We start from the raw sequence: 27188 nt of genomic DNA on the forward strand, positions 1-27188 counted from the left end.
AATTAAGGCACAGAGAGGTCAAGTGACTTCCCCTAGGTCACACAGCTGGCAAGCGGTGGAGTCAGGATTTAAACTCAGGGACCAGAGCTTAAGCCCTCAACATTGAGGTGATGCCGCCTCTTCTTTGATGCCTGGCTTCCCACATCCTCCCTGCCCTACTTCTTACCCACTCGCACATTCCCACTCAAGTTCACCGTCCTGAAACACTGCTCAGAAGTCTTTGTCAGCACAGAGATGGAAACTAACAGAAAGAACTGAAAAGAAAAGACTGACCCTGGAGGGAAGGCCAGGTAGCCAGCTATTGATTGAGCGCTCCTGGGAACAGCGCTGTCAGCTCCCCATGTGCTAGGAGCCGCTTGGGCCTCATCACCATCAGGTTTCCAGCTGAGAAGCTGAGAGACTTATGGACGGATCCACAGTGCAAGGTGTATGTGGCGTGGGCCTCCTCATGGACCGCACTGCGTGGAAGGTGTGTGAGGAGCTGGGGGCGTTTATCCCGGGCAACCAGGGGGTGCCTGTGGAGACCGAGAGGCGGTGGGTGGGCTCCAGGTGGCCCACGCTGCCCAGAGCATCTGGGCTGGTGTGCAGGGGGTTCTGGGGCAGGGCTGGCAGGAGCTGGTGAGATGGCCATTGCCTGTTGTGGAATGGAAGGTGGGGAAGGATGGAGCCCTGGGCCCTGTCGTGGGGGACGGGTGAAGGCTGGGGACGCCAGCTGTCAGCTTGCAGAGAAACATGAACTCAGTTACCCAAAGGACAGGGAGGTGTGGGTAGGAGAGCAGGCATCGAGCTGGCCTTCGGAAGGTGAATGAGGGGCTGGTGCACTGGGTGGACCTGGAGACCAGGACTCTGAGGAGCACTGTGACTGTGCAGATGAGGAGGGATGGATAACATGGGGTCCGGGCAGTGGTGAGGAGGAGAGACCACAGGCCCTCAATGGGGGACTTAGTGAGACCCGTCGACTGATTGCCTGTGGATGGGCGGGGCGGGTGGGAGGAGGGTGACAGAGAAAGGAGTCAGTACTTCAGCAGCAGAAATGGGGAAGGCTGGCAAAGGGGGCTGGGTTGTAGCTGAATATGCAGAGAAAGTCTGTTGAGTGATAGATAAGTTTGGCTCTGGGAGCGCTGGGAGTGGGGGACTGGAGGGCCCGGTAAGAAGTCTGTGTGCGTGGTCAGGCCCCTGCGCGAGCCAGGCCAGTGCTGAGCCATCGGAAGTCGCCAGCAGGTGGCGGTGAGGTCCAGGCCCCGCAGTCATTCAGGGCTGCCGCCTGGCAGTGGGAACCAGAGGAGATGCTGGGGTCAGCACGGTCAGCACGTGGCCAAGCTCAGTAGGCGGGGAGTCTTTCCCACGACAGAGTGGGGAGGGGCTGGCAGCCTCGCTGGACAGGCAGGAGGGGTTCCAGGGCAGATGGCAGAGGTGAGGGTGACAAGAACCAAGAGGCCATTAGTCTTTGGTGGCTGGGAGGGCATTGGTGAGCTGCAAAGTCAGCGATCGGAGCAAGGTCGCCGGGGAAACAAGAGGGACAGAGAGCACGGGGATGTGGTGAGGGCAAAGTTGAGGGGCTTTTCTTCAGGGTTAGGTGCCGGCAGCCAATTCCAGCATGTCATAATTAGAAGAGTTTTATCAAAAGGTTGATGAAACTTGGGGGCTCAACAAGGGCTGAGTCACATATGTAATTACCTGTTGGAACGGCTGAAAAGGCACTTCCCCCAAACCTGAATAGGATGATTGTTTACTGCCAGACAGCTCAGGGCATCTTAATCTACATGTTATTGCCTCCTGTTGGCCAAACACCTGAACAGCTGTAGGCTATTCCCCACTCTGACAATGCCTCTGTAAACCCTACCCTTTGAAGTGTATGTCTCCACCTTGCCTTAGGACAAATTGTGTTAATAAAAAGCAAGGGTCCTGAGACAAGGAGATCCTTTAGCTCCTTTAGCTGAAGCTCCTCTGACCCCCAATGCCTTTCAACATTATCTTTCGTCTTTGGACTCCTAATCTACGCACAGCCTTTCTCCAGATTGCTGAACCCTTCTTAATGCTGGGACAAGAACCCCGGCAGTTAGGGAGACTCGGCATGTTTGCAGGCAGAAAGGGGTGAGCTAGTGAGGAGCGGGAAACAGAAGAACCACCACATCCGACGCTCTTAGTCTAACCCCTCACTTGCAGCCCACCGGTGTCCTGTGAAACGGCCAGGAAATGGCAGTGGGGGGCGAGGGCCCAGGACAGCGGAGTCCGGAGTCCCCCCTATCGGGAGGATTCACTAGCAGAGCCACCTACCTCCTTCTCGGGGACCTTGCTGCCGGTCCTGGGGTGGCAGCCAGGCTCCAGGACGGGCCCCTCCTCTTGCTTTCCCTTGTCACTCCCCTCTGCGGGGGTGAGGCTGCCCTCCATGCCTTCAGGGGGACTTCGGGGGCTCTCCTGCCCCCCAGCCCCCTCTTCCAGCCGCTGCGTGTCCAGGCTCTGCTGTGCAGGCTCCCCTGCTTCGCTGGCCCTCTCCGCCTTCGCCGCTGCGGCCTCCTCCCTCTGCTCTGCGGCCTCCTCCCTCTGCTCTGTGGCCAGCCTGGCCTCCACAGGGCTCCCGCACCCGCTCTCCGCCTCTGTGCTGGGGCCCTGGGGTGGTGGGGCGGCCTCCTCCTGGGCACCCGGGGCGGCCTTCTCAGGCAGCTGCTCTGGGTTGGCCTTCTCGGGGGCCGGGGCCTCCCCCTCCTGCTTGTCCGTCCTCCTCAGAGGGGGCCTCTCGTGGGACCCCAGGGTCCTGCTCCCGTCCCTTCCTGCCTCCTCGCTGGGCTGAGGGGAGCCTGGGGCCTTGTTCTTGGACAGGAACACCTCGTCCCCGGCTTCTTCCTGGGCACCATTCTCCTGGGACGACTCTGGGGCCCTGAAATCTCCCAGCTCCCCAAATTCCGACTGAGACTTTCGGAACCGCCGCGACGGAGGGCGCCTCTTTATGGAGCCCCTGGTGCGCACCTGGAAGAAGATATAAAGGAAAATTACCCCAAACCTGTCAAAAGGCCAAGAAGAAAACTCAGGTTCCTTCAACGCCAGCCTCCTGCCTCGCAGCCGGCCCAGGGACCGCTGCTTTCCCGGAGAACGGACCAGCTTGCCTCTCCTTAGGCCAGCGCCGGGGAATGTGAAATTCCACACAACCTCTCATGAAGGTGCTGCCTAACCATCCAGTAAAAAAAATGTAACATGATTTTATTGCCCTGTAAACAGTCATCGGTTTGGTGTCTAATTTAGCCATTTTATTCTAGCCTTTGTTTTTTCAGTTGCCTCTAAATAACCAGTTCTTCGAATGTTCTTTTTTTAAAAATCTTTATTGTTGAGAGTATTACAAATGTCCTCCTTTTATCCCCCATTGCCCCCTCCACCTGGTTGCCACCCTACCCTAGGCCTTCACCACCCTATTGGCTGTGTCCCTAGGTAGTCCATATATGCATGTAAGTTCTATGGTTAATCTCTCCCCCCTTTTGCCCCCTCCCCCCTCATTCCCTCTGAGATTTGTCAGTCTGTTCCATGTTTCCATGCCTCTGGTTCTATTTTATTCATCAGTTTATTTTGTTCATTAGATTCCTTTTTTCATTTATTTTTATTTTTAGATTCAATTGTTCATAGATATGTATTTATTGCCATTTTATCATTCATATTTCCCTCCTCCTCCTCCTCCTCCTCCTCCTCCTCCTCCTCCTCCTCCTCCTCCTCCTCCTCCTCCTCCTCCTTCTTCTTCTTCTTCTTCTTCTTCTTCTTCTTCTTCTTCTTCTTCTTCTTCTTCTTATTCCTCTTCTTCTAGAATACTCTTCAACATTTCATGTAATACTGGTTTGGTGGTGATGAACTCCTTTAGCTTTTCCTTGCCTGGGAAGCTCTTTATCTGACCTTCAATCTAAATGACAGCTTTGCTGGCTAGAGTAATCTTGGTTGTAGGTCCTTGTTATTCATCACTCCCTTCTGGCCTGCAAAGTTTCTGTTGAGAAATCAGCTGATAGTATGGGTGCTCCCTTATAGGTAACTAACTGCTTTGCTCTTGCTGTCTTTATGATTCTCTCTTTGTCTTTAACCTTTGCCATTTTAATTATGATGTGTCTTGGTGTGGACCTCTTTGGGTTCCTCTTGTTTGGGACTCTCTGAACTTCCTGGACTTGTAAGTCTATTTCTTTCACCAGATAGGAGAAGTTTTCTGTCATTATTTCTTTAAATGGGTTTTTAATCTCCTGCTTTCTCTCTTCTCCTTCTGGCACCCCCATGATGTGAATGCTGGTAACTTGAAGTTGTCCCAGACGCTCTTTACACTATCTACATATTTTTTATTCCTTTTTTTTTGGCTCTTGTGATTGGGTGTTTTTTGCTTCCTTATATTCCAAATTGTTGATTTGATTATCAGCACCCTCTACTCTACTGTCGATTCCCTGTAAATTTTTCTTCATTTCTGTTAGTGTAGGCTTCATTCCTGACTGGTCCTTTTTTCATGTCTTTGATGTTCTCACTAATTTCCTTGAAATTCTCACTAAGGTATTGAAATTCTCACTAAGTTCTTTGAAGCTCTCATTAAGATCCTTGAGCCTCCTTATAACCATTGTTTTGAACTCTGTATCTAGTAGTTTTCTTGCTTCTGTTTCATTGAGTTCTTTTTCCAGAGATTTCTTCTGTTCTTTCATTTGTGACATGGTTTTTTGTCTCCGCATTTTGGCTGCTTCTCTATGCTTGTTTCTAAGTATTAGATAGAACTACTATGTCTCCTGGAATTGGTAAAGTGGCCTTGTGTAGTAGGAGTCCGGTAGGGCCCAGTGGCTCAGCCTCCCCAGTCACCTGAGCTGCACACTCTAGGTGACCCCTGTATGGGCTGTGTGCACTGTCTTGTTGCAGTTGAACCTTGATTGCTATTGGTGTCACTGGGAGGAATTCACCCCCAGGCCAATTGTGAGGACCAGCTAAAACTACAGTGGAAGAGCTGCTGTGCAGGAGACACCCCTATGGAGCAGGACTTGCTTCAGTGGGGTTTTGATGCTCACTGAGTCTTCCCCTTGAGTGTATGGATGTGCTGAGTTGTAATCTGGTGTGGTCTGAAGCTGTCCACTAGGTGGACTGGCTCTGGGCCTCCCAGGAGGTGCAAAGTCAGCCACTGCCTGGGGCCACAGATGGGTGTCAGACCAGCCTGTTTCATGCCTCTGCCCCTCCCACCAGTCTCAATATGCTTTCTTCTTTAGTTCTCTAGTTGTAGGACTTCCATTCAGCCAGATTTCAGGTGATTCTAAATGATGGTTGTTTTGTATTTTAGTTGTGATTTTGATGTGGTTGTGGGAGCCGGTGAGTACCACGTTCACCTACGCTGCCATCTTGGTCCTATCCCTCTTCTAATGTTCTTTGGATGAGCTTCACTATCTTGCAGGTTTCTTTATAAATTAAGGATAAAATTGATACCTGTTTTGTATGAGACATGTTTTAATATTTTGAAAATTATACTTTGACAAAGGTAAACCCAACAGAGAAGAGGGTTGTGGCTGGTGGCCCAGCCCTGGCACAGCAACCTCAGAGGGGCAGAGCTGGGCAGCTGGTGACCAGCTTCCTCCCTTCCCCCAGCTCGACCCTTCCTGTCCACACAAGGCTGGGTGACCCTGGGAGAGCTGAGCTGCCAGGTCTTTTCTTTCTGGGCGTCAGGCTCACCGTGACCAGAAGCTGAGTCTCGGGAGCACCCAGCGGAGCGGGGTGCAGGTCCTTTCCTCCCCGGGAAGCATGTGGACCTGAGTCAGGACTCACCAAGGCCCTCCAGACTTTGTCAGAAGTTCCCTGGAGCCCTAACCGGTTTGGCTCAGTGGATAGAGCGTTGGCCTGCAGACTGAAGGGTCCCAGGTTCGATTCTGGTCAAAGGCATGTACCTTGGTTGCGGGCACATCCCCAGTAGGGGGTGTGCAGGAGGCAGCTGATGGATGTTTCTCTCTCATCGTAATTTCTAACTCTCTATCCCTATCCCTTCCTCTCTGTAAGAAATCAATAAAATATATAAAAAATAAAAAAAGAAGTTCCCTGGAAATGTTTATGCCTGACTTCACCCAAGGGATGCGTCCTTTAATGATGTCAATTGAACCTTATTTTCATAAAGTTTATTTTCTTACTGACTTTCATTCTTGGTAGTGGTCAATCCTAATTCCATCTCAGGGTTTGGAATGAATACTGTGGTTTAGAAGGCTTCCCAGGCCTGTCCTGAGACCACAGGAGACAGCCCTGTAGGGGACCAGGGCCCAGCCCTCATGGCCAGGAGGTCTCAGAACTAGTCTCTCCTGCTCCCTTGCTGCGTCAGAACACTGAAGTCTGATATATGACCAGGTGCCAGCACCTCCCTCCCTGCCCCTCCTCCCTACCGACACCTGTGAGCGACAAGGCTGTCCCCTGGGCCGCTCTGCCTGTCACCCGGGGCTGCAGGATCTCCTGACTCCCAGCCAGCAGGCTCAAGCCCGCCCATCACCTCTACACACCAGTTTGCTTCCTTGGGCCCCACCTGTTTCTGCACACTTGACCTTTTTTCCCCAGATAGGTTTTCTGGAATGGCCCAGAAGGTGCCGCTCCCTCCACCCATAGTTCCAAAGTCACACCCAATGCCATTCCCTGGCATTAGCCCCTGCCTGGCTCCGCCCCACATCTGTTGGGCACCTGCTTGCACTGTATCTCTGAAACTTCCCACCTCTTGGTAGGGCCAGGGACCCAGTGAAAGAGAGCACAGAGTGTGGGGCAGCATCTATGGAAACCAGTCCGGCCTCACAGCTTTTGGCAGAGGGACCAGTCTGGATGGTCTTTAACTGGGGCAAGAACTCTTACCGCAGGAACAATGCTTTGAGCCCATACTGGGCACTTAGGTGTAGTCAAACCAGGCCAGAGCAGGGTGTTTTCACGTCCTAGCGACCCTGCCCAGCCTTCTGCATGAGTCACTGACCAGGTCTGTAGCTTTGGTTTTCAGCTTTGACATAACTCTATGCAGGTGGGCTCAGTCCCAAGTTCCCACCCTCCTTCCACCAAGGATAGTGCTCGCCACCCCTAAGCCTGCCTTTCTGGTGACAGTTACAGGGGGGAGGAGACAGGCAGGCAGGGAAAGGGCTGACCCTGGCCCAGGGACGCTTCCTCCTGTTAATAAGCAGTCCTGACCACAGCTCCAATGTGTCCTCCTCTCTCCGGGACAAGCACAGGGCGGAACTGGGTCAGGGACGCCCAGTGCCCACGTTTCCACAGACGGACCACGGACTCTGGACCCGGACAGTACCTTGTTGTAACAGGGCAGGTGGCTGCCCTCCGGAGGCTGGTCGAAGCTGATGGGCACCTCCTCTGGCTCGCTGGCCCGAGACCGCACGCCGGGGCTGCTGGGAGTGGAAGGCGGGCTGTGAAACGGTGACACCATGGCCTTGAGTCCAGGGCTCTTGGGTGAGGCCCCAGGCAGCAGGGCGGCGGGGTCGAAGGCGAGGTTGGCCTGTTGAGAGGAGAGGAGACATTGCAAATCGGGGCGGGAGAAGGCGCGTTTCTGCTCTAGCCCATTGGCTACCTGGCCTTGCATAGCTGCAGAACTCTAGAGTGGTGGTGGCACCGGGGGTGGGGGTGGGCGGTTTTGTGCCCAGGAGATAATTGGCAATGTCTGGAGACATTTTTTGCTGTCACCACTCGCGGGAAAGTGCGACTGGCATCTTGTGGGAAGGGGCCAGGGACGCTGCCGAGCATCTTTCAACGCACAAGGCAGCCCCGCCCGCACAGGACAATGATCCAACCCAGCCCATGCCGCGGCGGTGGAACCCTGGTCTGGGCGGGAGGAGCTGGGCAGTTACAATGGAGATCTCTGGCATTTACCCTCCCACACGCCTTCTGCTGCAGCGCATGGGAAGATCTGGTCTCCCAACAAGACTGTGAGCTCCGCTGCCCGGCGTATGCTTCATCTACCTCCCGGGGGAGTCTGCTCGGCTCTGGGCGCACTGTGATGGGTGGAGGGGTCGGGCCGCCCCAGGGCCAGCAGCCGCATTGCAGCCTGTTAGGCTGGCACGGCTGGTGGCTGCCTCAGGCCTTGGGGGAGAGGGCCCGAGGTTCCCGGGGTGTTTCCTGCACGGTGACGCCCTTTTCCCGGAGGACTCCTGCGGCGCTCCATTACCCATCGCCGCTGCGAGGTGTCAGCACCTGAGCGCATGCTGGGCAGGGACCTAATTTTGGCCCTTTGGCTCCAGGCGGAGCCCTCGTCCTTCAGGACAGTGCGGTCACTGGCTGGTGGCCAGAGGTCAGCTCTCCAGGTGACACAGGGACATGCAGGTGCTGGGGAGGAGGTGGGGCTGGGGAAGAGGTTGCGACGGGCAACCGTGCGGCCCTCACCTGAAGCTTCTCGATCAGAGGCGAGCTCTTCACCTTCACCTTGGGGAGGTGGCTTGTGTTGGGTGCTGATTTCTGCAGAGCAAACGGACCAGAACGACGGAATGAGGAGGGTGGAGGGAGGTGGGGTTCTGGGAGCCCAGAAGCAACGGGTGGAGGAGGAGGACGTGATGGTTTCACTCAGCTTTGGAGGCCCACATTCCTCCCCAGGGACTTCCCCCACCCCATCTCTCCCCTAGCAGGACAGACGCCCAAAATACAGGAGGTCTCCTGTACCAGCAAGATGATCTCATGCTCATTTTGAGGGAACAGACGGTGTCTGAGAGGGGACTTCTCTGTACTTCATCACCGTCAACAACACTCGGAGGGAATTTCAAAGGACAAAATGACCCCATTCCATTGGCCACAAGCAAAACAAGAAACCACAGACCAGGAGTGAAACCTGACACAGGTATTTTGGAAATTCCCCCCTTGAACTAGTGGTATTCTGGAAAATCCCACAAAAAATTATTATTTTCCAAAGCACTGAATATTCATTTTGGTGAACAGACATTTATGGAACATGTACCACGTTCCAGGCCTTATGCTGGTTGCATGAAGTTGCACTCTTTAGGTGAAGATGTTTTTGTGATGAATGGAGGTAGAGATCTTATCTTGCTTTGATTTGATGTTATCCAAAAGGATGAACTCCTTTCTGTTTTGTGCAAAATCCCTACCACTGAGTCTAGTTCCACAGATATATTATTCATCCTCACAGGTAGGAATGATGGCGATGATGATGAAGAAGAAAAATGAAGGAAGGAGGAGGAGGAGGAGGAAACACTTCATGTTGGACAGAGGCCGAGGCAGATATAGGGTGCCCAACACCTAGTCTGTACCCATGTTCTAATGTTCCTGCATCATAGGAAGAATAACACCAGCCCCTAGAATGTTCTGAGGTCTGTACTGAGTGAGATGGCTGTATTTCAGCGAAGGAAGGAGGAGACGGACTCTGAGCTCCTGGGACCTTGGTAAGGCCCAGCATTCAGGGGAGGGGCTGTGAGGGACAGTCACTGGCGGGACAGGAGCAGGGGCTGCCCGCCTCAGCCTCCTCAGCCAGGGCCCAACAGCAGGCGGAGTCAGGGAGTCTAAGGGCTCCGCCGTCCAGCTCCAGGGTGCCCCGGGCCCCGTGACTTCACACCCAGATGTGTTCCTAGAGCGGTCTTTGCTGTGTTGTCCTTAATCTCTGTGCTTTAAGGAGACATTTCCCAGGAGCCAGTGTTTCTGAAGATGCTGTTGTAGAAACGGCAGCTACGATGCTGCTGACAAAGCTCCCCTTACGTAGTACTGGGAACCCTTCTCCGCCCCAGCTGACCACTACCTTCTGAAGAGAGTGGAAATTGAATAAACCTGGCCCCTTTGCCATAGCACAGGCCTGGGAACCCAGCTCAGGATCCACGAAATCCTTGTTGATTTGAATTGAACTGCAAAGCAGGATTCTAAATAGCCACTAATGCAGGAGGCAAGTGCCCTTGAAAGACCGCTCTAGGAATACATGTCACTAATGCAGTTCCTGCGAGCGGCAGCAGGGGGCAGCATTTCCTTTACCACTTAAGCAGCTCCAGGCAAGCGGTTGGGGAAGGGCGGTGGGGCGGGGGAGAGGGGAGGTGGTGGTGGAGAAAAGCCAGGGTCCACCCTCAATATGGACGTTTCTATGTCCGTACTGGCCATTCTAGTGATGTCTAGAAGTTAGGGACCTGATCAATCAGATGGAAGTGTTTTCAGCCCTTCTCTGGGCAGACAAGGCAGGGTCTGTGGCCACATTAAGACACCCTTTGGCTGTGCCTTACAGAGGGGGGTAACCCCATGGCCTCAGGCCTGCGCAGGCATAGGGAGAGGCAGGGGTGCGAGAGGTGGGAGACCCTCTCTGCACTGCACACTAGGAACCGAGGGCCGACTGGGTCCTGCCTTCCTGCCTGGGCCTCCATTGCTGGCGTGACCTATGACACCAGGCTTTGCCTGTGTTGGTAACATGGGCGATTTCTCTCTGAGGGCAGTGAGCCTCCTGTGCGCTCTGGGCAGCTTCATGATCCAGAGCAGTGGCCTGTCATGGTTCCCACGGTGCCGTTCTGCCTGAGGTTAAGCACAGCCCTCCCTCCAGGTGTGTCTCTGCATGGGAGACCGTGTAGGTCAGACCTGGGGGCAAGGATGACTCTCAGGGCCCTTGGATGGGGGTGGGGGTGGGGTGAAACCACAGGGCCTGTTCTCTTTGCTGAAATTCCCAGGCTTGAAAAACAGCATCCCTGCCCCTGACCAATCACAAATGAGGCTCAGTTGGGGGGCATGGACCAAGCCTCATTGTCAGACAAGGATGCAGGAACTTCATCCCTGAGTCTACAGTGGGGACCTTGCCTGCACAGGTGTCTAAGCATGATGATTTTGCCCCCCTTCCTGTGAGAAGGAGGAAGAAAACATACCCAGCATCTCCCAGCACTTACCTCCTCTCCGTTCTGGCCCAGCTCTACCTTGGGGGGGAACAGGGGGAGGGAGCAGGGCGGTTTCCTCCTGGCAGGCTTACTGGCTGGCATCTGGAGGGCGGGAGAGTGATGGACAGACACACAGAGAAAGAGAGCAAGTCAGGCAACAGGGAGGAGGAGGAAGGAAGTGGAGGTGGTTTTAGGGATGTTAGGGAGGAGGACAGGATGGAGGCAGGGGTGGTGTGTCCTTGAGAATGGCATTAGCCGGATCAGTGAATTCCGCGTCCCCGCCACCCACACGCAGTCAGCCCCGGCTCCTGTTCCCTCCAGGCTGCGGGACTCGCCTGCTGCAGCCACTGGCCTGAAATGTCTCAAAACCACACCCACGTCCAGCCCCAGGCACCGCCAGCACCTCTGACCAATGCCACCTTCCTGGCCCTTTATGCCATTCCCACGTGTCTAGAAATGATGGACGGCTTTTTCAGACCAGAGAATAAAAGCGCAAAATAAATGCGCCTGAAACAGCCTGACGAGTGCGCTCTCGCTGGCCCCAAGGGGCCCTGCGATCCTCCCCGCTCGGCTGCCCTTCCCCACTTCCAGCGAGCAGTGAGACCGGGCGCTCAGGAAACCTAGTCTGAATCTCCACCTGAGGATACTTTTTCACACTGTCCTCTCCAGCAGGATTCTTCTAGAACCCATGGGCCCCGGGGTCCCTACCCTTTCCCGATCCTGGTTACCTGCTTTCTAGCTGGGATTCCTAAGCTCCAGGCAGGAGCCAGCGGGGAGGTCTTTATTCTGAGCCAGCCTAGGCCTGGCACCGCCGGGCACGACGAGGTCTCTATCAGTGGGTGATGGAGGCGGCCTGGGACCCAGACCCCACCTCTGCTGGCCAGCGGGCGGCTCTGGCCTGCTCCCCCCGCCCCGAGTGGAGGCCCAGCAGTGGCCATGACATTCCTCACATGCAGGGGACCCTCTGTGGCTTCTCTTCCTAATTTGGTAATTACCACGCTTCCTCCCTCCCTCCCTCCCTCCCTTCTGCGCCTGACCCAGACTTCCCCTTCCGCCAGCCCCCTCCCAGAGCAGGGCTGCGAGCTGCCGGACTCACCTCCTTCGCCGCCGCTGCCTGCTCCCGAAACCGCCCGGCCAGCTGGGCCACCGAGGGGGACGCCGAGCTGTCCACGTTGGCGTTGGTCTCTGCGGGTCTTTCCTGGCAAAACAAGGGGAAGCGGCAGTTAACGGGAGCCGGGCACTGGCTCAGCTCAGCCTCCACGCTGGGGCCGTGTCAGGGCCACGCCGGCACCTGTTCCGTGGCCACAGCCCGAGGTGGTGACAATGAGATCGTTGAGCTGCATTTTGCCATTGGCTCCCACACGCAAAGATGAAAACAACAACACTCAATCCCCCACATGTAGTGAATATTTCAGGTGTGCGGGGCCCTGGGTGGCTCTGGGGAGCTGAGGGAAATAAAGCCGGGCCCTGTCCTGGAGGGTGCCCAGGGGTCTGGGGGGCAGACGGGCCTTCGTTCTGTTGCATCACTGGCAGCACTGGCCAGAGCAGGCTGCGGAAAGGGGTGCCGGCGGCAGGCGCTGGAGAGAGGGGCCTTTAACTGTATGAAACGGGGGGCCAGTGCCCTCCGCTGAGCTTCTCACGTGCGTATGGCCTCGTCCCCCCGCTTCACCAGGTGTGCGGGCGGTGACGTGCTCAGTAACTATTCGTCAAATTAATGAACGCCCAACGCGAGCGCAGCAGCCTGGCGGAGGGGGCCCTGATGCTGACCGCGCGCCGCCCCGCGTGCTGCCAGCGCAGTGGCTGCGGCTCGGCCTTCGCCTTCTGCGCCGTGACAAGGACAGTGGCAGCGCAGCCCCGAAGGGTCTGTGGATGAAATGCTTCCCTGTGGACAGTGCAGGACAGGCCTTCAGAAGGGCTGTCACCACTTCGGGCGACGGGGCCCTTCCCGGGGCCCTCGGCGAGGCCGGTGGGGCTGCATGCGATGCCACTCCCTCCACAGAGTCCTCACTGGGAGACTCCCCCCCCCCCATGTTCCTTTCCGTGGGAGGAAGCAGGCTGGTCCCTGCCCTGCTCTGCCCCAGGGAGGTCCTCGGGCTACAGTGACCGCCCCCCCCCCCCCAGGGGCCTGCAGGCTCCCTGAAGAGGCCGAGATGCACCCTGGACTCGGCTCACTCCCGAGGTCACACAACCACCTGGTTTTAATCATGTTTGTAAACGGCTGGTCTCAGAGACATTAGGCCTCTTTTGTGACCAGGATGATGGCATTTATTGCACAGACGTCAGACTCCCTCCGGGCAAGTGCTGCCCAGACACAGGGTTTGGCCCAGCTCTATCTCCCCCTCCCTGGGCTCATGGCTGTCCCTCCAGCAGCAGGTCTGCCTCCCTGTGTAACACACGCACACACACACACATACACACGTGCATACAGGCACACACACAGATACACATTCATGCATATGCACACGTACACACATGTATACACACACACGTGCATACAGGCACACACACAGATACACATTCATGCATATGCACACATACACACATGTATGCACACATATGCACACACACACACACACACGCACACACTTCCTAGGCCCTCTTTTTATGCTAAAAGCCTCTCCACGCTTTCTGATCTGGGTGAATGTGAGGGGTCCTGCTGTGGTGCCGCCTCGGAGCGGGGGAGCAGATGCCACCCCCCTGAGCTCCCGCAGAGATGCTAAGCACGCGGGACCAAGCTCTGCGAAGAAGGCTTGCTCAGAGATGGGGAGGAACTGCGGGGGCCACGGCCGTCAGACCGGGAGCGGGCTCTGGAGAGGAGATGGTCCTCTTCTGTGTCTGCTCTAGTTCAAGTTCACCCGTCCCAGCCTGGACAGCAAACCCGACACAAAGGGAGTCACCTCCAGTGAAGACACGGGAGTTCCCCAGAACACTGAAGGCGGGGAGTCCCAGGCCTGGGGTAGGGCCCAGGGGCAGAGCTCACGGGACCGCACTGTGAGCACTCCCACGTTAGGAGCGCCAGGAGGCAAACATCCTGTCCCGGAACGAGGGCGGCTTGCAGGACGGTGAGACTCGCTGAGCTGCTCCTGGCACAGCCGCCCATCGGCCTGTGCATCTGCCTAACTTCCTGCCCACATCACGGATCAGTCTCTCTGTCCGCTGCTATTTATTGCTCGGATCCTGCTGACCATGCACCTCACCTCGGCTCCAGGCGCCCAGGGCTGCGGTGCAGGGAGACACATTCCAGATAAAAATAGAGCCGCCAGGGATCAAAGGCCTCCCGGACTTCCCTGTCCCGAATGGGGCTGGGCAAGGGGCTTGGAGGCGAGGGAACGAGAGGCTTCTGGAAGCATTTAGGGCTTAAAGAAAGAAAGATTACAGTTCGTCCGAGTTTGCTTTCCTGGAGCCCAGTGAATGGGCTTTCTTTAGAATGTCTGCAGATTCCAGAGCTGGCTGGAGCCGAGCAAGTCCACTCTCCAGACCCTTCTCCGTCATTGTGTGGAGGACTAGTATTCCCTGCTCACAGCTGGGCTCACTGCAGCCCAGAGAGGGCAAGTAACTTAGGCAGAGTCACACAGGAAAGCCAAACGGAATAATCTATGGAATAATGGACTTCAATCCCTGATAGAATGCATACCAGTTAAGGAGTGTGATTGCTGAAGGTGCTCTGCAAACTGTAAAGTGCTATAAGACTAGTGAAACTATAGCCGCTGGTTGCCTGGCATAGCAAGAGAAGCCTGGGGGTGGGGAGGATGGGGGGGAAGAGCTCAGCCTGTGTGAGGCTCTGCCTGGATTTCTGCCTTGCAGTTCCTACAGGTGACTTCTAACCCCCAGGTGTTAGGACACCCCACCCAGGCCTGAGGTCCCAGGGCACAGTATCCCGGCCCCAGGCTGGCGAGCTAAGGTGTTGGGAGCTCGCTCAGTCCTGAGACTGGTTTGCTAAGCACTGCTCGCACCTGGGCTGTGCTCCTGGTTCTGAGAAGGATTTGGTGTTCCCACCTTGCCCTGGACTTTGCTGGGACCCCTGAGCCTCCCCAGGACTCGGCATTCCTTCCCAGTTCCTAAGAGGCCCGTCACGTGTTTCACACAAAGCCCAGGGCGTGGGAAGTCCTCCCCGAGTGGACGGAGCAGAGAGCCCAGGCTGGACCCTGAAGCACCTGCTTGGGATTGAAGCGCAGACAAACCTGGTTTGAAGCTCGAGTGAGGATGAGCCTACGCGCAGGCCGAGAGCGAGGCCGCCTGGAGCCGGAGGGCCTGCTGGGTGCGCCCCCACTCTGCTGGGCTGGGGCTGCTCACCCTGCTTTTCTCTCCTCCCCCCTCCTCCCACCATGGTGCGCAGAGGCGGAGGGGCGGATCAAGTCAGCCTGTTCAGTCGGGCAGCCTCTGGACAGCTGGGCTTTTTAAAATTTATTTAAAAATATATTTTTATTGATTTCAGAGAGGAAGGGAGAGGGAAAGAGATAGAAACATCAATGATGAGAATCATTGATCAGCTGCCTCCTGCACGCCCCCTCCTGGGGAGCGAGCCCACAACTTGGGCATGTGCCCTGACATGTGACCTGATTCATAGGCCTATGCTCAACCGAGCCACACCAGCTGGGCTAGGCTTTTTTTTTTTTTTTTTTTTTTTTAGGGAGAAGAGGAGTGTGCAAAGTGCCTCTGTGTGGCTGGTGGGTGATGGAGACAGGTTGGCTCTGAGGCCAGCAGGTAAACTGACCCTCCATTGCTCTTCAGGGTCAGTTTAGGGCTCCCTGTCATGTGCTCCTCTCAACGCAGGTCAGTCCCATAAGAAACCTGGTATCCCTGAAGGCCCCTGTGAGTGCGAGGGGTGGGCTGGGCCCGGGGAGCCCCTGCACCAGGGCTGCCGGAGTCCTGGGGGCTGTGGTGACTGCCCGGAGGCCCCAGAGGAATCCCCGTCACCAGGGGCCATTTCTGCTTCCTGAGTGGGAGTGACTGTCTGTGCCCTGAGGTCTGGGATGTTTGTCCTTCAGGCCACAGCAGAAAGCTGAGGCATAACTTCTAAGATTAGAACAAGTTGCCCAAGGACCTGGGCCTGCCTCCCAGTCAGCTGCGGACTCTCCTGTTACAATGGCTCCCCACGCCCGCCCTCCCTCCCCAGGTCCACGCTCAGATGGTCTACTAAAGCCTGCGTTCCTAGACACAGCTTCACGCTGCCTCCAGAAGCCAGAGCACTTGGGAGGTCATATTTTGGGCTTAAAAGGCACCCATCAAATTTAGTAACAGTAAGACCAACAACCCGAGAGAAAAACGGGCAAAGGTTTTGAACAGACACTTCATGAAAGAAGGTAATAGGAATGGCTCATAGGCACACTAGTCATTAGCTAAACACAAATTAAGACTGCAAAGAGATACCACTACCTACCCACAGGAATGGCAACAATGAAATAAACTGACAGCACCAAGTGTTGGCAAGCCTGCAGGGCAACTGGAATGCTCACGCATTGTTGGTGGGAACACTACTTGGAAAAATATTTTGGCAGCTTCTCATTAGGTTAAAGACACACCAAGCACATGACCCAGCAATCCCACCCCTAGGTATTTGCCCAAGAGAGGAAGACATATGTCTCCATAAAGACTTGTATGCATGGAAAACCAAGATGGTGGTGTAGGTAAACGTGGTACTTGCCGACTCCCACAACATCAAAGTTATAACTAAAATACAGAATAACCATCATTCAAATCACTGATATCTGGCTGAATAGAAGTGCTACAATCAGAGAAGTAAAGAAGAAAGCACATCAATACCAGTAGAAGGGGCGGAGGAGGAATGGGCTGGTCTGACACCCACATGTGGCATTTTTTTAATCAGGAGGGATATCATGGCTGCAGAGGCCACCTATGAGGAGCAAGGGATCCCAGCCCCACACCCAGGGTTCCAGAGCTGGGAAGAGAATCCCCGTAAAATTTCAGGCTGTAAAATCAGCAGGGATTGTGGCTGAGTGACATGGAGGCTGTAGGAATCTCAGCAGTTCCTCTTAAAGGGCCGGCACATGGACTTACTCAGACGCAATCCCTCTGAGCTCCAGCACTGGGGCGGTGGCTTGAAAGGAACCTGGGACATTGGGGGAGGAAATGGATTGTCTGGCATCAGGGTAAGCACTGGGGGCAGCTTTCTCCCAGATGGGGGTGCTTGCAGGGGTCATTGTTCCTGTGTTGGGACCTCCCCTGTAGCAGAGCTAACTGGTAGCCATATCTGAGTTTCCATCACCTTGGCTCACCCCTCTGTCCTAGTGACTCCCTGAGATCTCACCCCATCCAATCTGCAGCCCCACCCAAGCTGTTTGCAGCAGCTTTTCCATATGAATGGCCTGTCCTGGTTCAGGCCTCAGACTTTCCCAAAATCTCTTAAACAAGCAACAGCTGGTGTAAGCATGCCCCATGCATATCAATAAGAGGCCCAAGACCCTGCACTAGCAGCAGCCTGTCTTGCTTTACAGCTTGGCCTCTCCTGGGCATGTCCAAGCCCAATACAAGTAGCAGCCATCTGCAGATGGCTTTGTAGCTCTTGATGGGTGGCCCCAGGCAGTGGCTGACTTTGCACCTCCCAGGAGGCCCCAGAGCCAGTGAACCCATTGGACAGCTTCAGACCATACCAGATTACAACTCTACACATCCATCCATGAGTGATACACTCAAGGGGCAGACTCAGAGAGCACCAAAGCCCCACTGAAGCAAGTCCTGCTCCATAGGGATGTCTCCTGCACAGCAGCTCTTCCACTGCAGCAGTACCTGGTTCTCACAGCCAATTGGCCTGGGGGTCAATTCCTCCTAGTGACACCAACAGCAATCAAAGCTCAACTACAACAAGACTGCACACAGCCCATACAGGGGTGCACCTAGAGTGCACAGCTCAGATGACTGGGGAGGCTGAGCCATTGGGTCCTACAGGGCACTCTGCCAATTCCAGGAGACATAGCAGCTCTACCTAATACATAGAAACAAACACAGGGAAGCAGCCAAAATGCCGAGACAAAGAAACATGTCACAAATGAAAGAACAGAAGAAATCTCCAGAAAAAGAACTCAACGACATGGAAGCAAGCAAACCACCAGATACAGAGTTCAAAACAATGGTTATAAGGATGCTCTAGGATCTTAATGAGAGCTTTAAGGGACTTAGTGAGATTTTCAAGGATCTTAGTGAAAATTTCAAAGACATGAAAAAGCACCAGTCAAAAATTAAGCATACAGTAACAGAAATGAAGAATAATTTACAGGGATTCAACAATAGAGTAGAGAATTCCACGAATCAACTCAACAATTTCTAATATGAGAAAGCAAAATACATCCAATTAGAAGAGCCAAAAGAAAAAAGAATAAAATAAATATGAAGATAGGGTAAGGAGCCTCTGGGACAATTTCAAGTTATCAACATTCACATCATGGTGTGCCAGAAGGAGAAGAGAGGAAGCAAGAGATTGAAAGCCTATTTGAAGAAATAATGGCAGGTGAAAGAAATAGCCTTACAAGTCCAGGCAGTGCAGAGGGTCTCAAACAAGAGGAACCCAAAGCGGCCCACACCAAGACACATCATAATTAAAATGGCAAAGGTTAAAGACAAAGAGAGAATCATAAAGGCAGCAAGAAAAAAGCAGTTAGTTACCTACAAGGGAGTGCCCATATGACTGTCAGCTGATTTCTCAACAGAAACTTTGCAGGCCAGAAGAGAGGGGCAATAAATAATCAAAATGATGACTAGCAAGGACCTACAACCAAGATTATTCTACCCAGAAAGGCTATCATTATCATTTAGAATTGAAGGTCAGATAAAGAGCTTCATAGACAAGGAAAAGCTGAAGGAGTTCATCACCACCAAACCAGCATTACATGAAATATTGAAGGGTATTCCTTAAGAAGAGGAAGAAGAAAAAGGAGAAGGAGAAGGAGAAGGAGAAGGAGAAGAAGAAGAAGAAGAAAAAGAAGAAGAAGAGGAAGAAGAAGAATATGAACAATAAAATGGCAATAAATACATATCTATGAACAACTGAATCTAAAGATCAAAATAAACAAACAAGAAACCTAATGAGTAAAATAAACTGATGAATAAAACAGAACCAGAGGCATGGCAACATGGAATAGACTGGCAAATCTCAGAGGGAAGGGGGAAAGGGAGTGGAAAGAGATTAACCAAAGACCTTATATGAATATATGCATTACCTATGGACAGACAATAGGGTGGTGAGGCCTGGGGTGGAGCGGGAATGGGGTGGAGAGGGACCGTGGGGATGGGTGTGTGGGTGGTTTCTAGATCTGGACTATTAGTAAAGCTGCTCTAAATATTTGCATACAAGTCTTTTTTAAGAAAAATCTTTATTGCTGATGGTCAGAGATAGGGTTTGATCATTGTGGGTCCAAATCCAAACCCTGCCTCTTCCTCGAGGTGTGATCTCAGGCAAGACACTTCACTTTGCTGAGCATCCGTATTCCCACTTGTCAAACAGAGCACTGATCTCCTGTGATTGTCAGAGAGGCCAAATGAGATCACGCACCTACAGTCCTGCACCTGGCAAGCTTTCCCTCCCCTTTTAGCTGCCATTGCTGCCACCTACGACTGGTCGCCACCCAGTAGGTGTCAGATGGAGCGTGAGCTCCTTGCACCTTGTAGGGACCTCCGGCTGTTGCCAGTCGGTTCTGAAAACTTAATAGCAAGGTGGGGGGGGGGGCAGGGGTCTGCTGCTGCCAGGCTTTTTCCTCTCCTCCTGCAGAGCAAGTCAGAGATGAGCTGGGTGGGCGGGCACTGAGTCGAAGCAATTTACAAATGGGAACCTTCTGCATCGCACAAAGGGGCAGGCTGGCCAATGGGCTGTGACTCTGGACTCCAGACATGAGTGGCCTAATTCATAGCAGGGCCATTCCTGCCCTGGGGTCATCTGTGTGTCTCAGGCTGTTGGGCGGGGGAACAGGGACAGGACCAGCCAGAGAGGGAGGACCGCTTTTGGCTTGGGGAAGGGTCTTGCCTTTCGCCCCGGGCCCTGTGGCATGAAGGGGCCGTGAAGGGACACCTGAGGCTGGTCTGAGGCAGGCCTGACCAGGCTGGCTTGTCAAGTGGGGGCAGGGGCCCGCTGGGGCCACAGGGGGCGGATGGCTTGAGTGGCTCTCCGGGGAAAGGCATGTGTCCAGGCAGAGGGACTAAGGGGTTAAGCCTCTGGGCAAACATGCTCTGTCCTGCAGAGTCAGGAGGGAAGATCCAGATGAGCTATTTCAAGAGCTGAGCAGCCCTGGGCGGGGAGGCCACTGACCCACCGTGGGGGTGGGGGCGCTGTGTGAACTTCCCGCCCCTCTCGGCCCTTCTGCCCTCGCAGAGATGCCGCCCAAGGCCCTTCCCGCTGGCTCACTCTGTTCTTCACTTTGACACCCGGTGAAGGAAACTGGCAGCACCGCGGTTCTCTGGCTTGTGTAGAACGCCGAGGCAGGTCACTAGGATCCGGCAGAATGGGGGAAGCTCTGCCGGGAAGCTCAGGAACCCCAAGGAAATGCGGCCTTACGCCCCAGCATCTTCACCCATGATGATGTGTGACCCGGACCCACTCTCAAACCCGAATCCAACGAACATTCATTCCAAATGAGCCACCAGGCCCGCCACTCTTCAGAAGCCGACTTTCAGGAGAGGAGACCGGCAGCTCGCCCAGCGGGGAGGCGAACGGGTGGGACAGCGGGTAACCAAGGAAAATGGAGTCCACAGCACTGCGAAACGTTTGCATCAGCGACAGGTGGTTACTGGACTGAGCCCTTTGCACTTGCTTGCTTTTTTCTCGATTCCTTTATTCTAATGCTAACCGTGTTGAGTCACACTCGACATCCGAGTGCCAAAGGTTAGTGGAGTGAGCACATTGCCCAACGTTATATCGCACACCTGAAAGACAACCGAATGTTGCATACCGACTCTACTTTAAAAAGAATGAAAAAGAGCCATGGCCACGCTGGAGGGAGGGATTAAGACGGAAAGAAGTGTAACTGAAGCTGGAAAAGTAAGCTGGGGCGGGCTCCTCCCCCTGGCCTGCTGCAGGCTCCGGGAATGATGGGGAATGATGCCACGAAGAAGGAGTGACTGCAGGAATGTCTTTCATTCACACTATGGGGCGTGTTACTTTTTTGCTGTGTGAGTCAGGAGGGCCTCTGAGGCACAGGCTCAGCCCTGGGTGCTCAGCCTGAGAGCCACATGGTCCTAGTGCAGGAGGGGCTCGGGAGCCAGGGCCTCAGAGACACCAGGGGCCTCGGAGACACCAGGGGCCTCGGAGACACCAGGGATCTCAGAGACACCAGGGATCTCAGAGACACCAGGGATCTCAGAGACACCAGGGGCCTCGGAGACACCAGGGACCTCAGAGACACCAGGGATCTCAGAGACACCAGGGATCTCAGAGACACCAGGGGCCTCGGAGACACCAGGGACCTCAGAGACACCAGGGGCCTCGGAGACACCAGGGGCCTCAGAGACACCAGGGGCCCGAGGGACAGCCGGGCTCCTCACCTCGGCAGGGTGAGGATTAGAGGCCCGTGGGAGGGGCTCCCAGCCTCTGAGCAGCCGCTCCTCCCAGGAAACCCAAGAAAGGTCCTCCTGGTCTGAGCACAGAAATATCCTGGCCCCGGCCGGACGCACCACTGCGAGGTCCAGCCTCAAGGAGCCGGCCGCCCCTGGCCGCCCTCTCAGCAGCATCTGTGCTGGCACAGCCTCGCTGGGCACCAGCCAGCTGCTCTTGGGAGGCGCCTGGCCATGACTCAGAGGTGATTTGCTTTTCTTATCGACAGAGGAGCCGTGCTCAGCCCTGCCAGTGCTCCCCCCATCACTGCCCCCGCACACCTCCCGTGCCTCTGGGGAGCCCGGGCGCCTCCAGGGAGCCCTGCCCGGGGGCGGCTGGGCCTTTCCCAGGGGGAGCTGGCTCCATGCGTCCTGGCTTCCGGGCCACTTCCCACAGAGGATCCTGGGATTGCAAAAGGACCTCCTTCACCCCACAGAAAGTAGAGAGTAGAAATGCTCACCCACCCCTGGGCAGTGTGGGGCTGGGGATGAGGCAGGCTGGCCTGTCTGCAGTCGGCCTGCCATCCAAACACAGTGCAGGGAGGACTGTCCCAGCTAGGCCCGCCCCAGGCTCGCTCCTCTGGGCTTCACGTCCTCGTCTGTAAAATAGGGGTGATGCCTCCTACACAGGGTCATTACCATAGCGAGTGAAACGTGCGGGGGATGTGCCTCAGCAGCCAATCCTCTCTCTCTCTCTTTCCTGCTTTTTAAAATTAATATGGCCAACCACTGGCCCATGTTGGGGCTACAACCTGTTTGGTAGTTGAGACCCTAAACTAAGCAGGACTTTCTGTAGGTTCATGGGCGCAGGCATCTTAAAGCCAAGGGTGACGTGGGAAGTCTTGGCTAAACATTTCAGTGACAGAGGAGTTCCTGAAAATGAAATCAATCAGCAGCTTTGGGGGCTGAGGGGCGGTTACAGGGAAATGAAGTCTCAGTCCCTGTTCTGTGGAAGCTAAGGGTCAGCCTGGTTCACGTCCCAGCAACCACTTCAAGCGCGAGTTGAGGATTCAGTGGCTCAGATGTTGTGTCCATGTGGGGCGTGATTAACGGCCCAAGGAGCAGTGTGGGCTGCCCTGTGGCTGCATCTGAGGACCCAGGAAGCAGGAGCCCCGGGGTGAGGATGGGGAGGACCGGCTCCGAGGGAGGCTGTGGACAGTGCTCCGGAGACAGAATGTCTGCGCCGTCTCCCACTCTGCTCCTCAGGTGACCGTATGTACCGTTCAGGTGCCTCGTCTATAAAGTGAGGACCGCAACATTGACATCGCAGGCTGTGTGGGCTCAAGTGAGAGAGCACAAGTGTGGCACATAGTAAGTGCTCAATAAACGCAGGTGATTTTGGTTTGGGTTTTTTTTTGTTGTTACTCCTCCCCAAAGACATTTTTTCCATTGAGAGAGAGTGGAGGGGGGTGGGGAAGAGGGAGAGAGAAAGGAGAGAGAGAGAGAGAAACATCTATGTGAGAGAGACACATTGATTAGCTGTCTCCCACATGCACCCTGACCAGGGCCGGGGATGGAACCTGAAACCCAGATTTGTGCCCTTGACTGGGTATCAAACCTGAGACCCTCTAACCACTGAGCCACGCCGGCCAGGGCCGCAGGTGATTATTAGACTGGAATCCAAGGTATTTGGATTTATCCTGAAGGGGTGAATCCAGCAAGGTGTTTAAAGGGAAACGTTGTCCCGAGTTCTGTCCGTGCGGAGAGGCACAGAGGCACCCACAGTGCTGCACGCATCCCTTCGGGAAGGGTGGGCGTCTCAGCTCAGAAGGCAGGAAAGGACCCTGTGACCCCGGGAGGCCCTGGAGCCAGGCATGGCGAGTTCAGGGACATTCCACATCATCCTGCCAGAAAGAGGGACAGGACATAGAAGAAAGCTGGGAAAATGGGAGGAAAACTTCCATTTAAGGAGCAAATGGGAGGAGGGGGTTGTGGGGGAGGGAAGGAAGACGGAGGCTAAGAGCTGGAGATGGAAAAATTCCAGGCTGGTATCAGGTCTAGGATCTGGAGAAGAAGGACACGTGGCCTAAGGGGAGCCTGTGATGGCAGGTCCCAGCATGCTTTGCTGAATTCCCACGCCTGGCTCATGACATTTTGAAGGCAAACTGAGATTAACCAAAACATAGATGTAACAGCAGAGTACAGGATAAGAGAGTGTTAACATGAAACATTTTCCTTTTAACTATAAAAAATGAAAAACATTTTTGTGGATAAGATACTATAAATGACGGAAAGCAAAAACAGCAGATCTGGAAAGCTGTCACACAGATGAAAAGGAGATAGTATCTGCTATATAAAGCGCTCTCACAATGCGTAACAAAGGCTATAAATAAGCAATTCATAGGAAAGCAAATTCAGAAAGTCAGTACACATAAAAAGATGCTCAAACTCACTAGGCTGTCAGGGAAATGCAAATTAAATTGCACTAAGATTTTTCTCTCTGCTTATCGGGCAGGCAGGGAGAGGGGCGGGCGAGAGAAGCAGCTCTTGCTATTGGGAATCAGGAAGAAGGAGCCATGGTCCTCCCCATGTTGCTGGGGGAATGTGCGTTGTTGCAGCCTTTGGACCTGGTAACATTGTCGACTCGGCCCCATGCTCCTGAGAACCCACTCCTTAGACACAGAGCCCGGGGCGCGGCCACGGAAGCGGATGGAGCATGCACAGCAGCAAAACCCCGGAAACAGTGAGCTCCCAGCACGAGGGGGAGGTTTTACCGCCCATCACATAACGGGCTCTGGTGAAACCATGACACAGAATGAACTAGAGTACTCCACTTTTCCATGAGAAACGGTGAAGTCAGAATAGCAAGATGCAGAGAAGTGTGTATATAATGTGACCCCAGTTTTATAAAACAACAACTAACCACCTCCCCCTATATGCGCATGTCCGTGTGTATCTATATGAGCGTGTATATAACACATATATAAGAATGTATATAGTTCTAGAACATGGCATATGCTACAGAGGGTATATGTTAAGGATAATACAGGGACGGGAGCTGGTTTGAGGGAGGCAACCCTAAAGATCTTTACATGCCTGTAAAACCCCAGCATGCCCGCTCCATCCGTTATGTGAGATTGTGCACATGTGTGTAAGGGAGCGAATTAGCGCCATGACATGTTCTCAAGGGAAAGAAAGCACGTTGCCAAACACTGAAATGAGAGTTTCAAGCTCTAACTCCCCAAATCCTGCTCTCTGCTCAAGGAAACAATCCATTCAAAGCCAACACATCCCCTCCCGTCTCAGCATCTGCTCTTAGAACAAGCACATCACAAGACTCGCGAAAGGAGAAAGACAGGGGCGACTTCCTGTCGGCCCACGCCCTGACCTTCCATAGGTCCTGGACACTTGTCCCTGGCGACGAGCTGACTGTGTCCCCAGAGGAGTGGAGCTCTGGTCGCTTTGGAAGGGAAAAGGATAACAGGAAGGAGTGACTGGAGCTCGCGCTGTGTACGCACATCACAGGCGCAGCTCGCTCCGTGCTCTCACAGCCCGGGGAGAGTGTTGTCATGTGACTAATCCTGTTGTACCAGGACGTGTGCAAAGCTTTCCCATAGTCACACGTGGTGCCGCACAGCTGGGCTCAGACTCGGCCAGTCTGACTCCCGACGGCACAGCCATCCTCCCTGCAGTGAAATCCGTCTCAACTCTGCATGTCAACGCGGCCGTTTTGGAGCGAAGAACCCCGCTTGGCCCTTGGGAGCCACGACCGCTTTCGGGCCTAGATGGGAAATGGAGTTTCCCCAGGTGCCAGGCTGTGATCCTGGCGGCACCTCGCACCCGTGTCCAGGCCCCTCTGCCCCATCGTTTAGGGCGGGCGCTGCAAACTTCAGAGGCCAAGCAGTGGGTGGGGGTGGGAGAACCCGGCCCACCCCAATGGGAGGGGCCGGGGCCGCTGCCAGTCAACTCCAGCCACAGCCTGGGTCACGTGGGGTGACTTTTCAAAGGGTCACTCAAGGCCCAGCATCACCAAAGGATCTGACTTTTCAAGAGAAGATTAAAACTCATATTTTTAGGTAAAATCGATTGATTTTGTTTTGAACACACCAACTCAGTGTTGTTGTTTTTAAGGCAAACCTCAGTCAAGCCTGCCTGCGGCAGTGGGTCCGGAAGGCCAGCGGTTGGCTACTCTGTATTTACACAAAGACTGTGTTTATCCTGTTCGACCTGTTTTCCTGGGTAATCCCAGGAGGTGTCTGCTGGTGTGATAGACACATTTATTTTTAATTATTACATGTACAACACTAGATCGCTGTTCTGAATATTAAATAATAGCAAAGGTATTCTTACCCCTCATCGAATTCTAATGGGGATTGTGGGGTAGGGCTCCAGAAGGGATGAGAAGACCTGGGTTCAAGTTCAGCTCCCGCCGCTCCCTGGCCCCCAGACTCCTCACCTGCTCCAAGCCACGGTCTCCTACGCAGTAAAAGGGTTGGGTAATTCCCAGCTCACAGAATGAAAGGCCTGAGAGTTAAGGTTTAAGCCGTGTAACAAACGTATTCAATAAATGTTCCATTCCTTCTAGCACAGTGGTCGGCAAACTCATTAGTCAACAGAGCCAAATATCAACAGTACAATGATTGAAATTTCTTTTGAGAGCCAATTTTTTTAAATTTACACTTCTTCTAACGCCACTTCCTCAAAATAGACTCGCCCAGGCCGTGGTATTTTGTGGAAGAGACACACTCAAGGGGCCAAAGAGCTGCATGTGGCTCGCGAGCCGCGGTTTGCCGACCACGGTTCTAGCAGACAGATGCAAGTCTCCACGGAGTCACCCGACTGTCAAGTAGACAAGCCGAGAGAGGTATGTCGGTTTCTCCACTTTATGGAGGACCTCCCACCAGGGCTTCTCTGGGACGTGCAAAACGTGATGTTCCCCAAAGTGTCAGCTTATGTGTAACTTTTGGGGTAAAAACAAACGGTATTCTGCCTTTGGAATGGCCCGGCATCCTCGCCTGTTCTGTAGGCTGTGGAGACTGTTTGGGGGGAGGGTCCCACATGTGAGAAGTAGAGTATATGCCTTGGAGCTACCGAGCTGCTCTGTCACTAACGTCACTGAGCGAGGGACACAGCCACGGAGGGTTCTTGCTGGAGACCGGAGCCTTCCTCCTCTCCACTCTGCCCGGGGCACCGCTGCCCCCCGGTCCTAGGAGAGAGCCCCGCCTGCACCACAGGTGAACGTGGAGAACAGGCAGGTGACGGGTGGCATTCACCTCCCCTTGTCCCGAGGGACTTGAGGTGGCACTCACAGGTCGGAGCAGGGACACTGTTTGGCAATCTCAGGGACAACGCGGATGATGTCATGGCTCTGTCCTTCTGGCGGTGACACCAGAGGAAACACCTGTAGGCGGCAGGAAACTAGAGGGATTAAAAATATCTGCCTTATCCCCAAAAAATGAGCGAAGCGCTCTGTTTTCTTCACAGGAAAAACAAACAAGGCGATATCTGGTCTGAGCCATTTCCTCTCTGCAGGCACCCTCCCCGACAGACACGGCTGGGCCACATGCTCACCGGCCCAGGACACGCGGGTGCCAGAGGGTGGCCAGGCCGGTCCGGAGCAGGCCCAGGCCCAGGCTCCGGCTCCAGCTGGAGATTTCTTTTGCAGGAGGGAGGGCGTGAGGGAGCGGAGTCCTTTCCTGGGGGCGAGGTGCAGCCTCCATCTGACTTTGGAAACAAGGGGTCCTTGTGCTCTTCCTCCACAGTCTCCGGTCCCGGGAAGCCAGGCCGGGAGCACCGAGGAAGGAGTGATGGCTGGTCTGCGGGGCCGGGCCGAGCACAGAGCAGCTCTGGAGTTGGTGGAAAGCGCACCCATCGGATTCTCCTCTCTCCCCCGCCTTCTGACACCTTTAGATCAGA

General features: G+C 54.5%; 1 protein-coding gene across 3 annotated transcripts in view; it reads right to left on the minus strand.

Moving 5' to 3' along the window:
* Positions 1-27188, minus strand: part of RCSD1 (RCSD domain containing 1) — a 45603-nt gene that overhangs the window by 2550 nt on the left and 15865 nt on the right. For 2 of the 3 annotated variants that reach the window (XM_079760430.1, XM_079760428.1), the window contains exons 2-6: positions 11893-11994; positions 10809-10898; positions 8335-8406; positions 7250-7453; positions 2278-2967 (exon numbers count right to left, since the gene is read on the minus strand). In XM_079760430.1, the coding sequence (XP_079616556.1) occupies positions 2278-2967; positions 7250-7453; positions 8335-8406; positions 10809-10898 (1056 nt within the window). In that variant the 5' untranslated portion in view covers positions 11893-11994. The remainder of the gene's footprint in view (positions 1-2277; positions 2968-7249; positions 7454-8334; positions 8407-10808; positions 10899-11892; positions 11995-27188) is intronic. The other variant, XM_079760429.1, reaches the window with a different exon arrangement.

Source organism: Cnephaeus nilssonii (genome assembly GCF_951640355.1).
Source record: "Cnephaeus nilssonii genome assembly, chromosome: 21".
Taxonomy (NCBI): Eukaryota; Metazoa; Chordata; class Mammalia; order Chiroptera; family Vespertilionidae; genus Cnephaeus; species Cnephaeus nilssonii.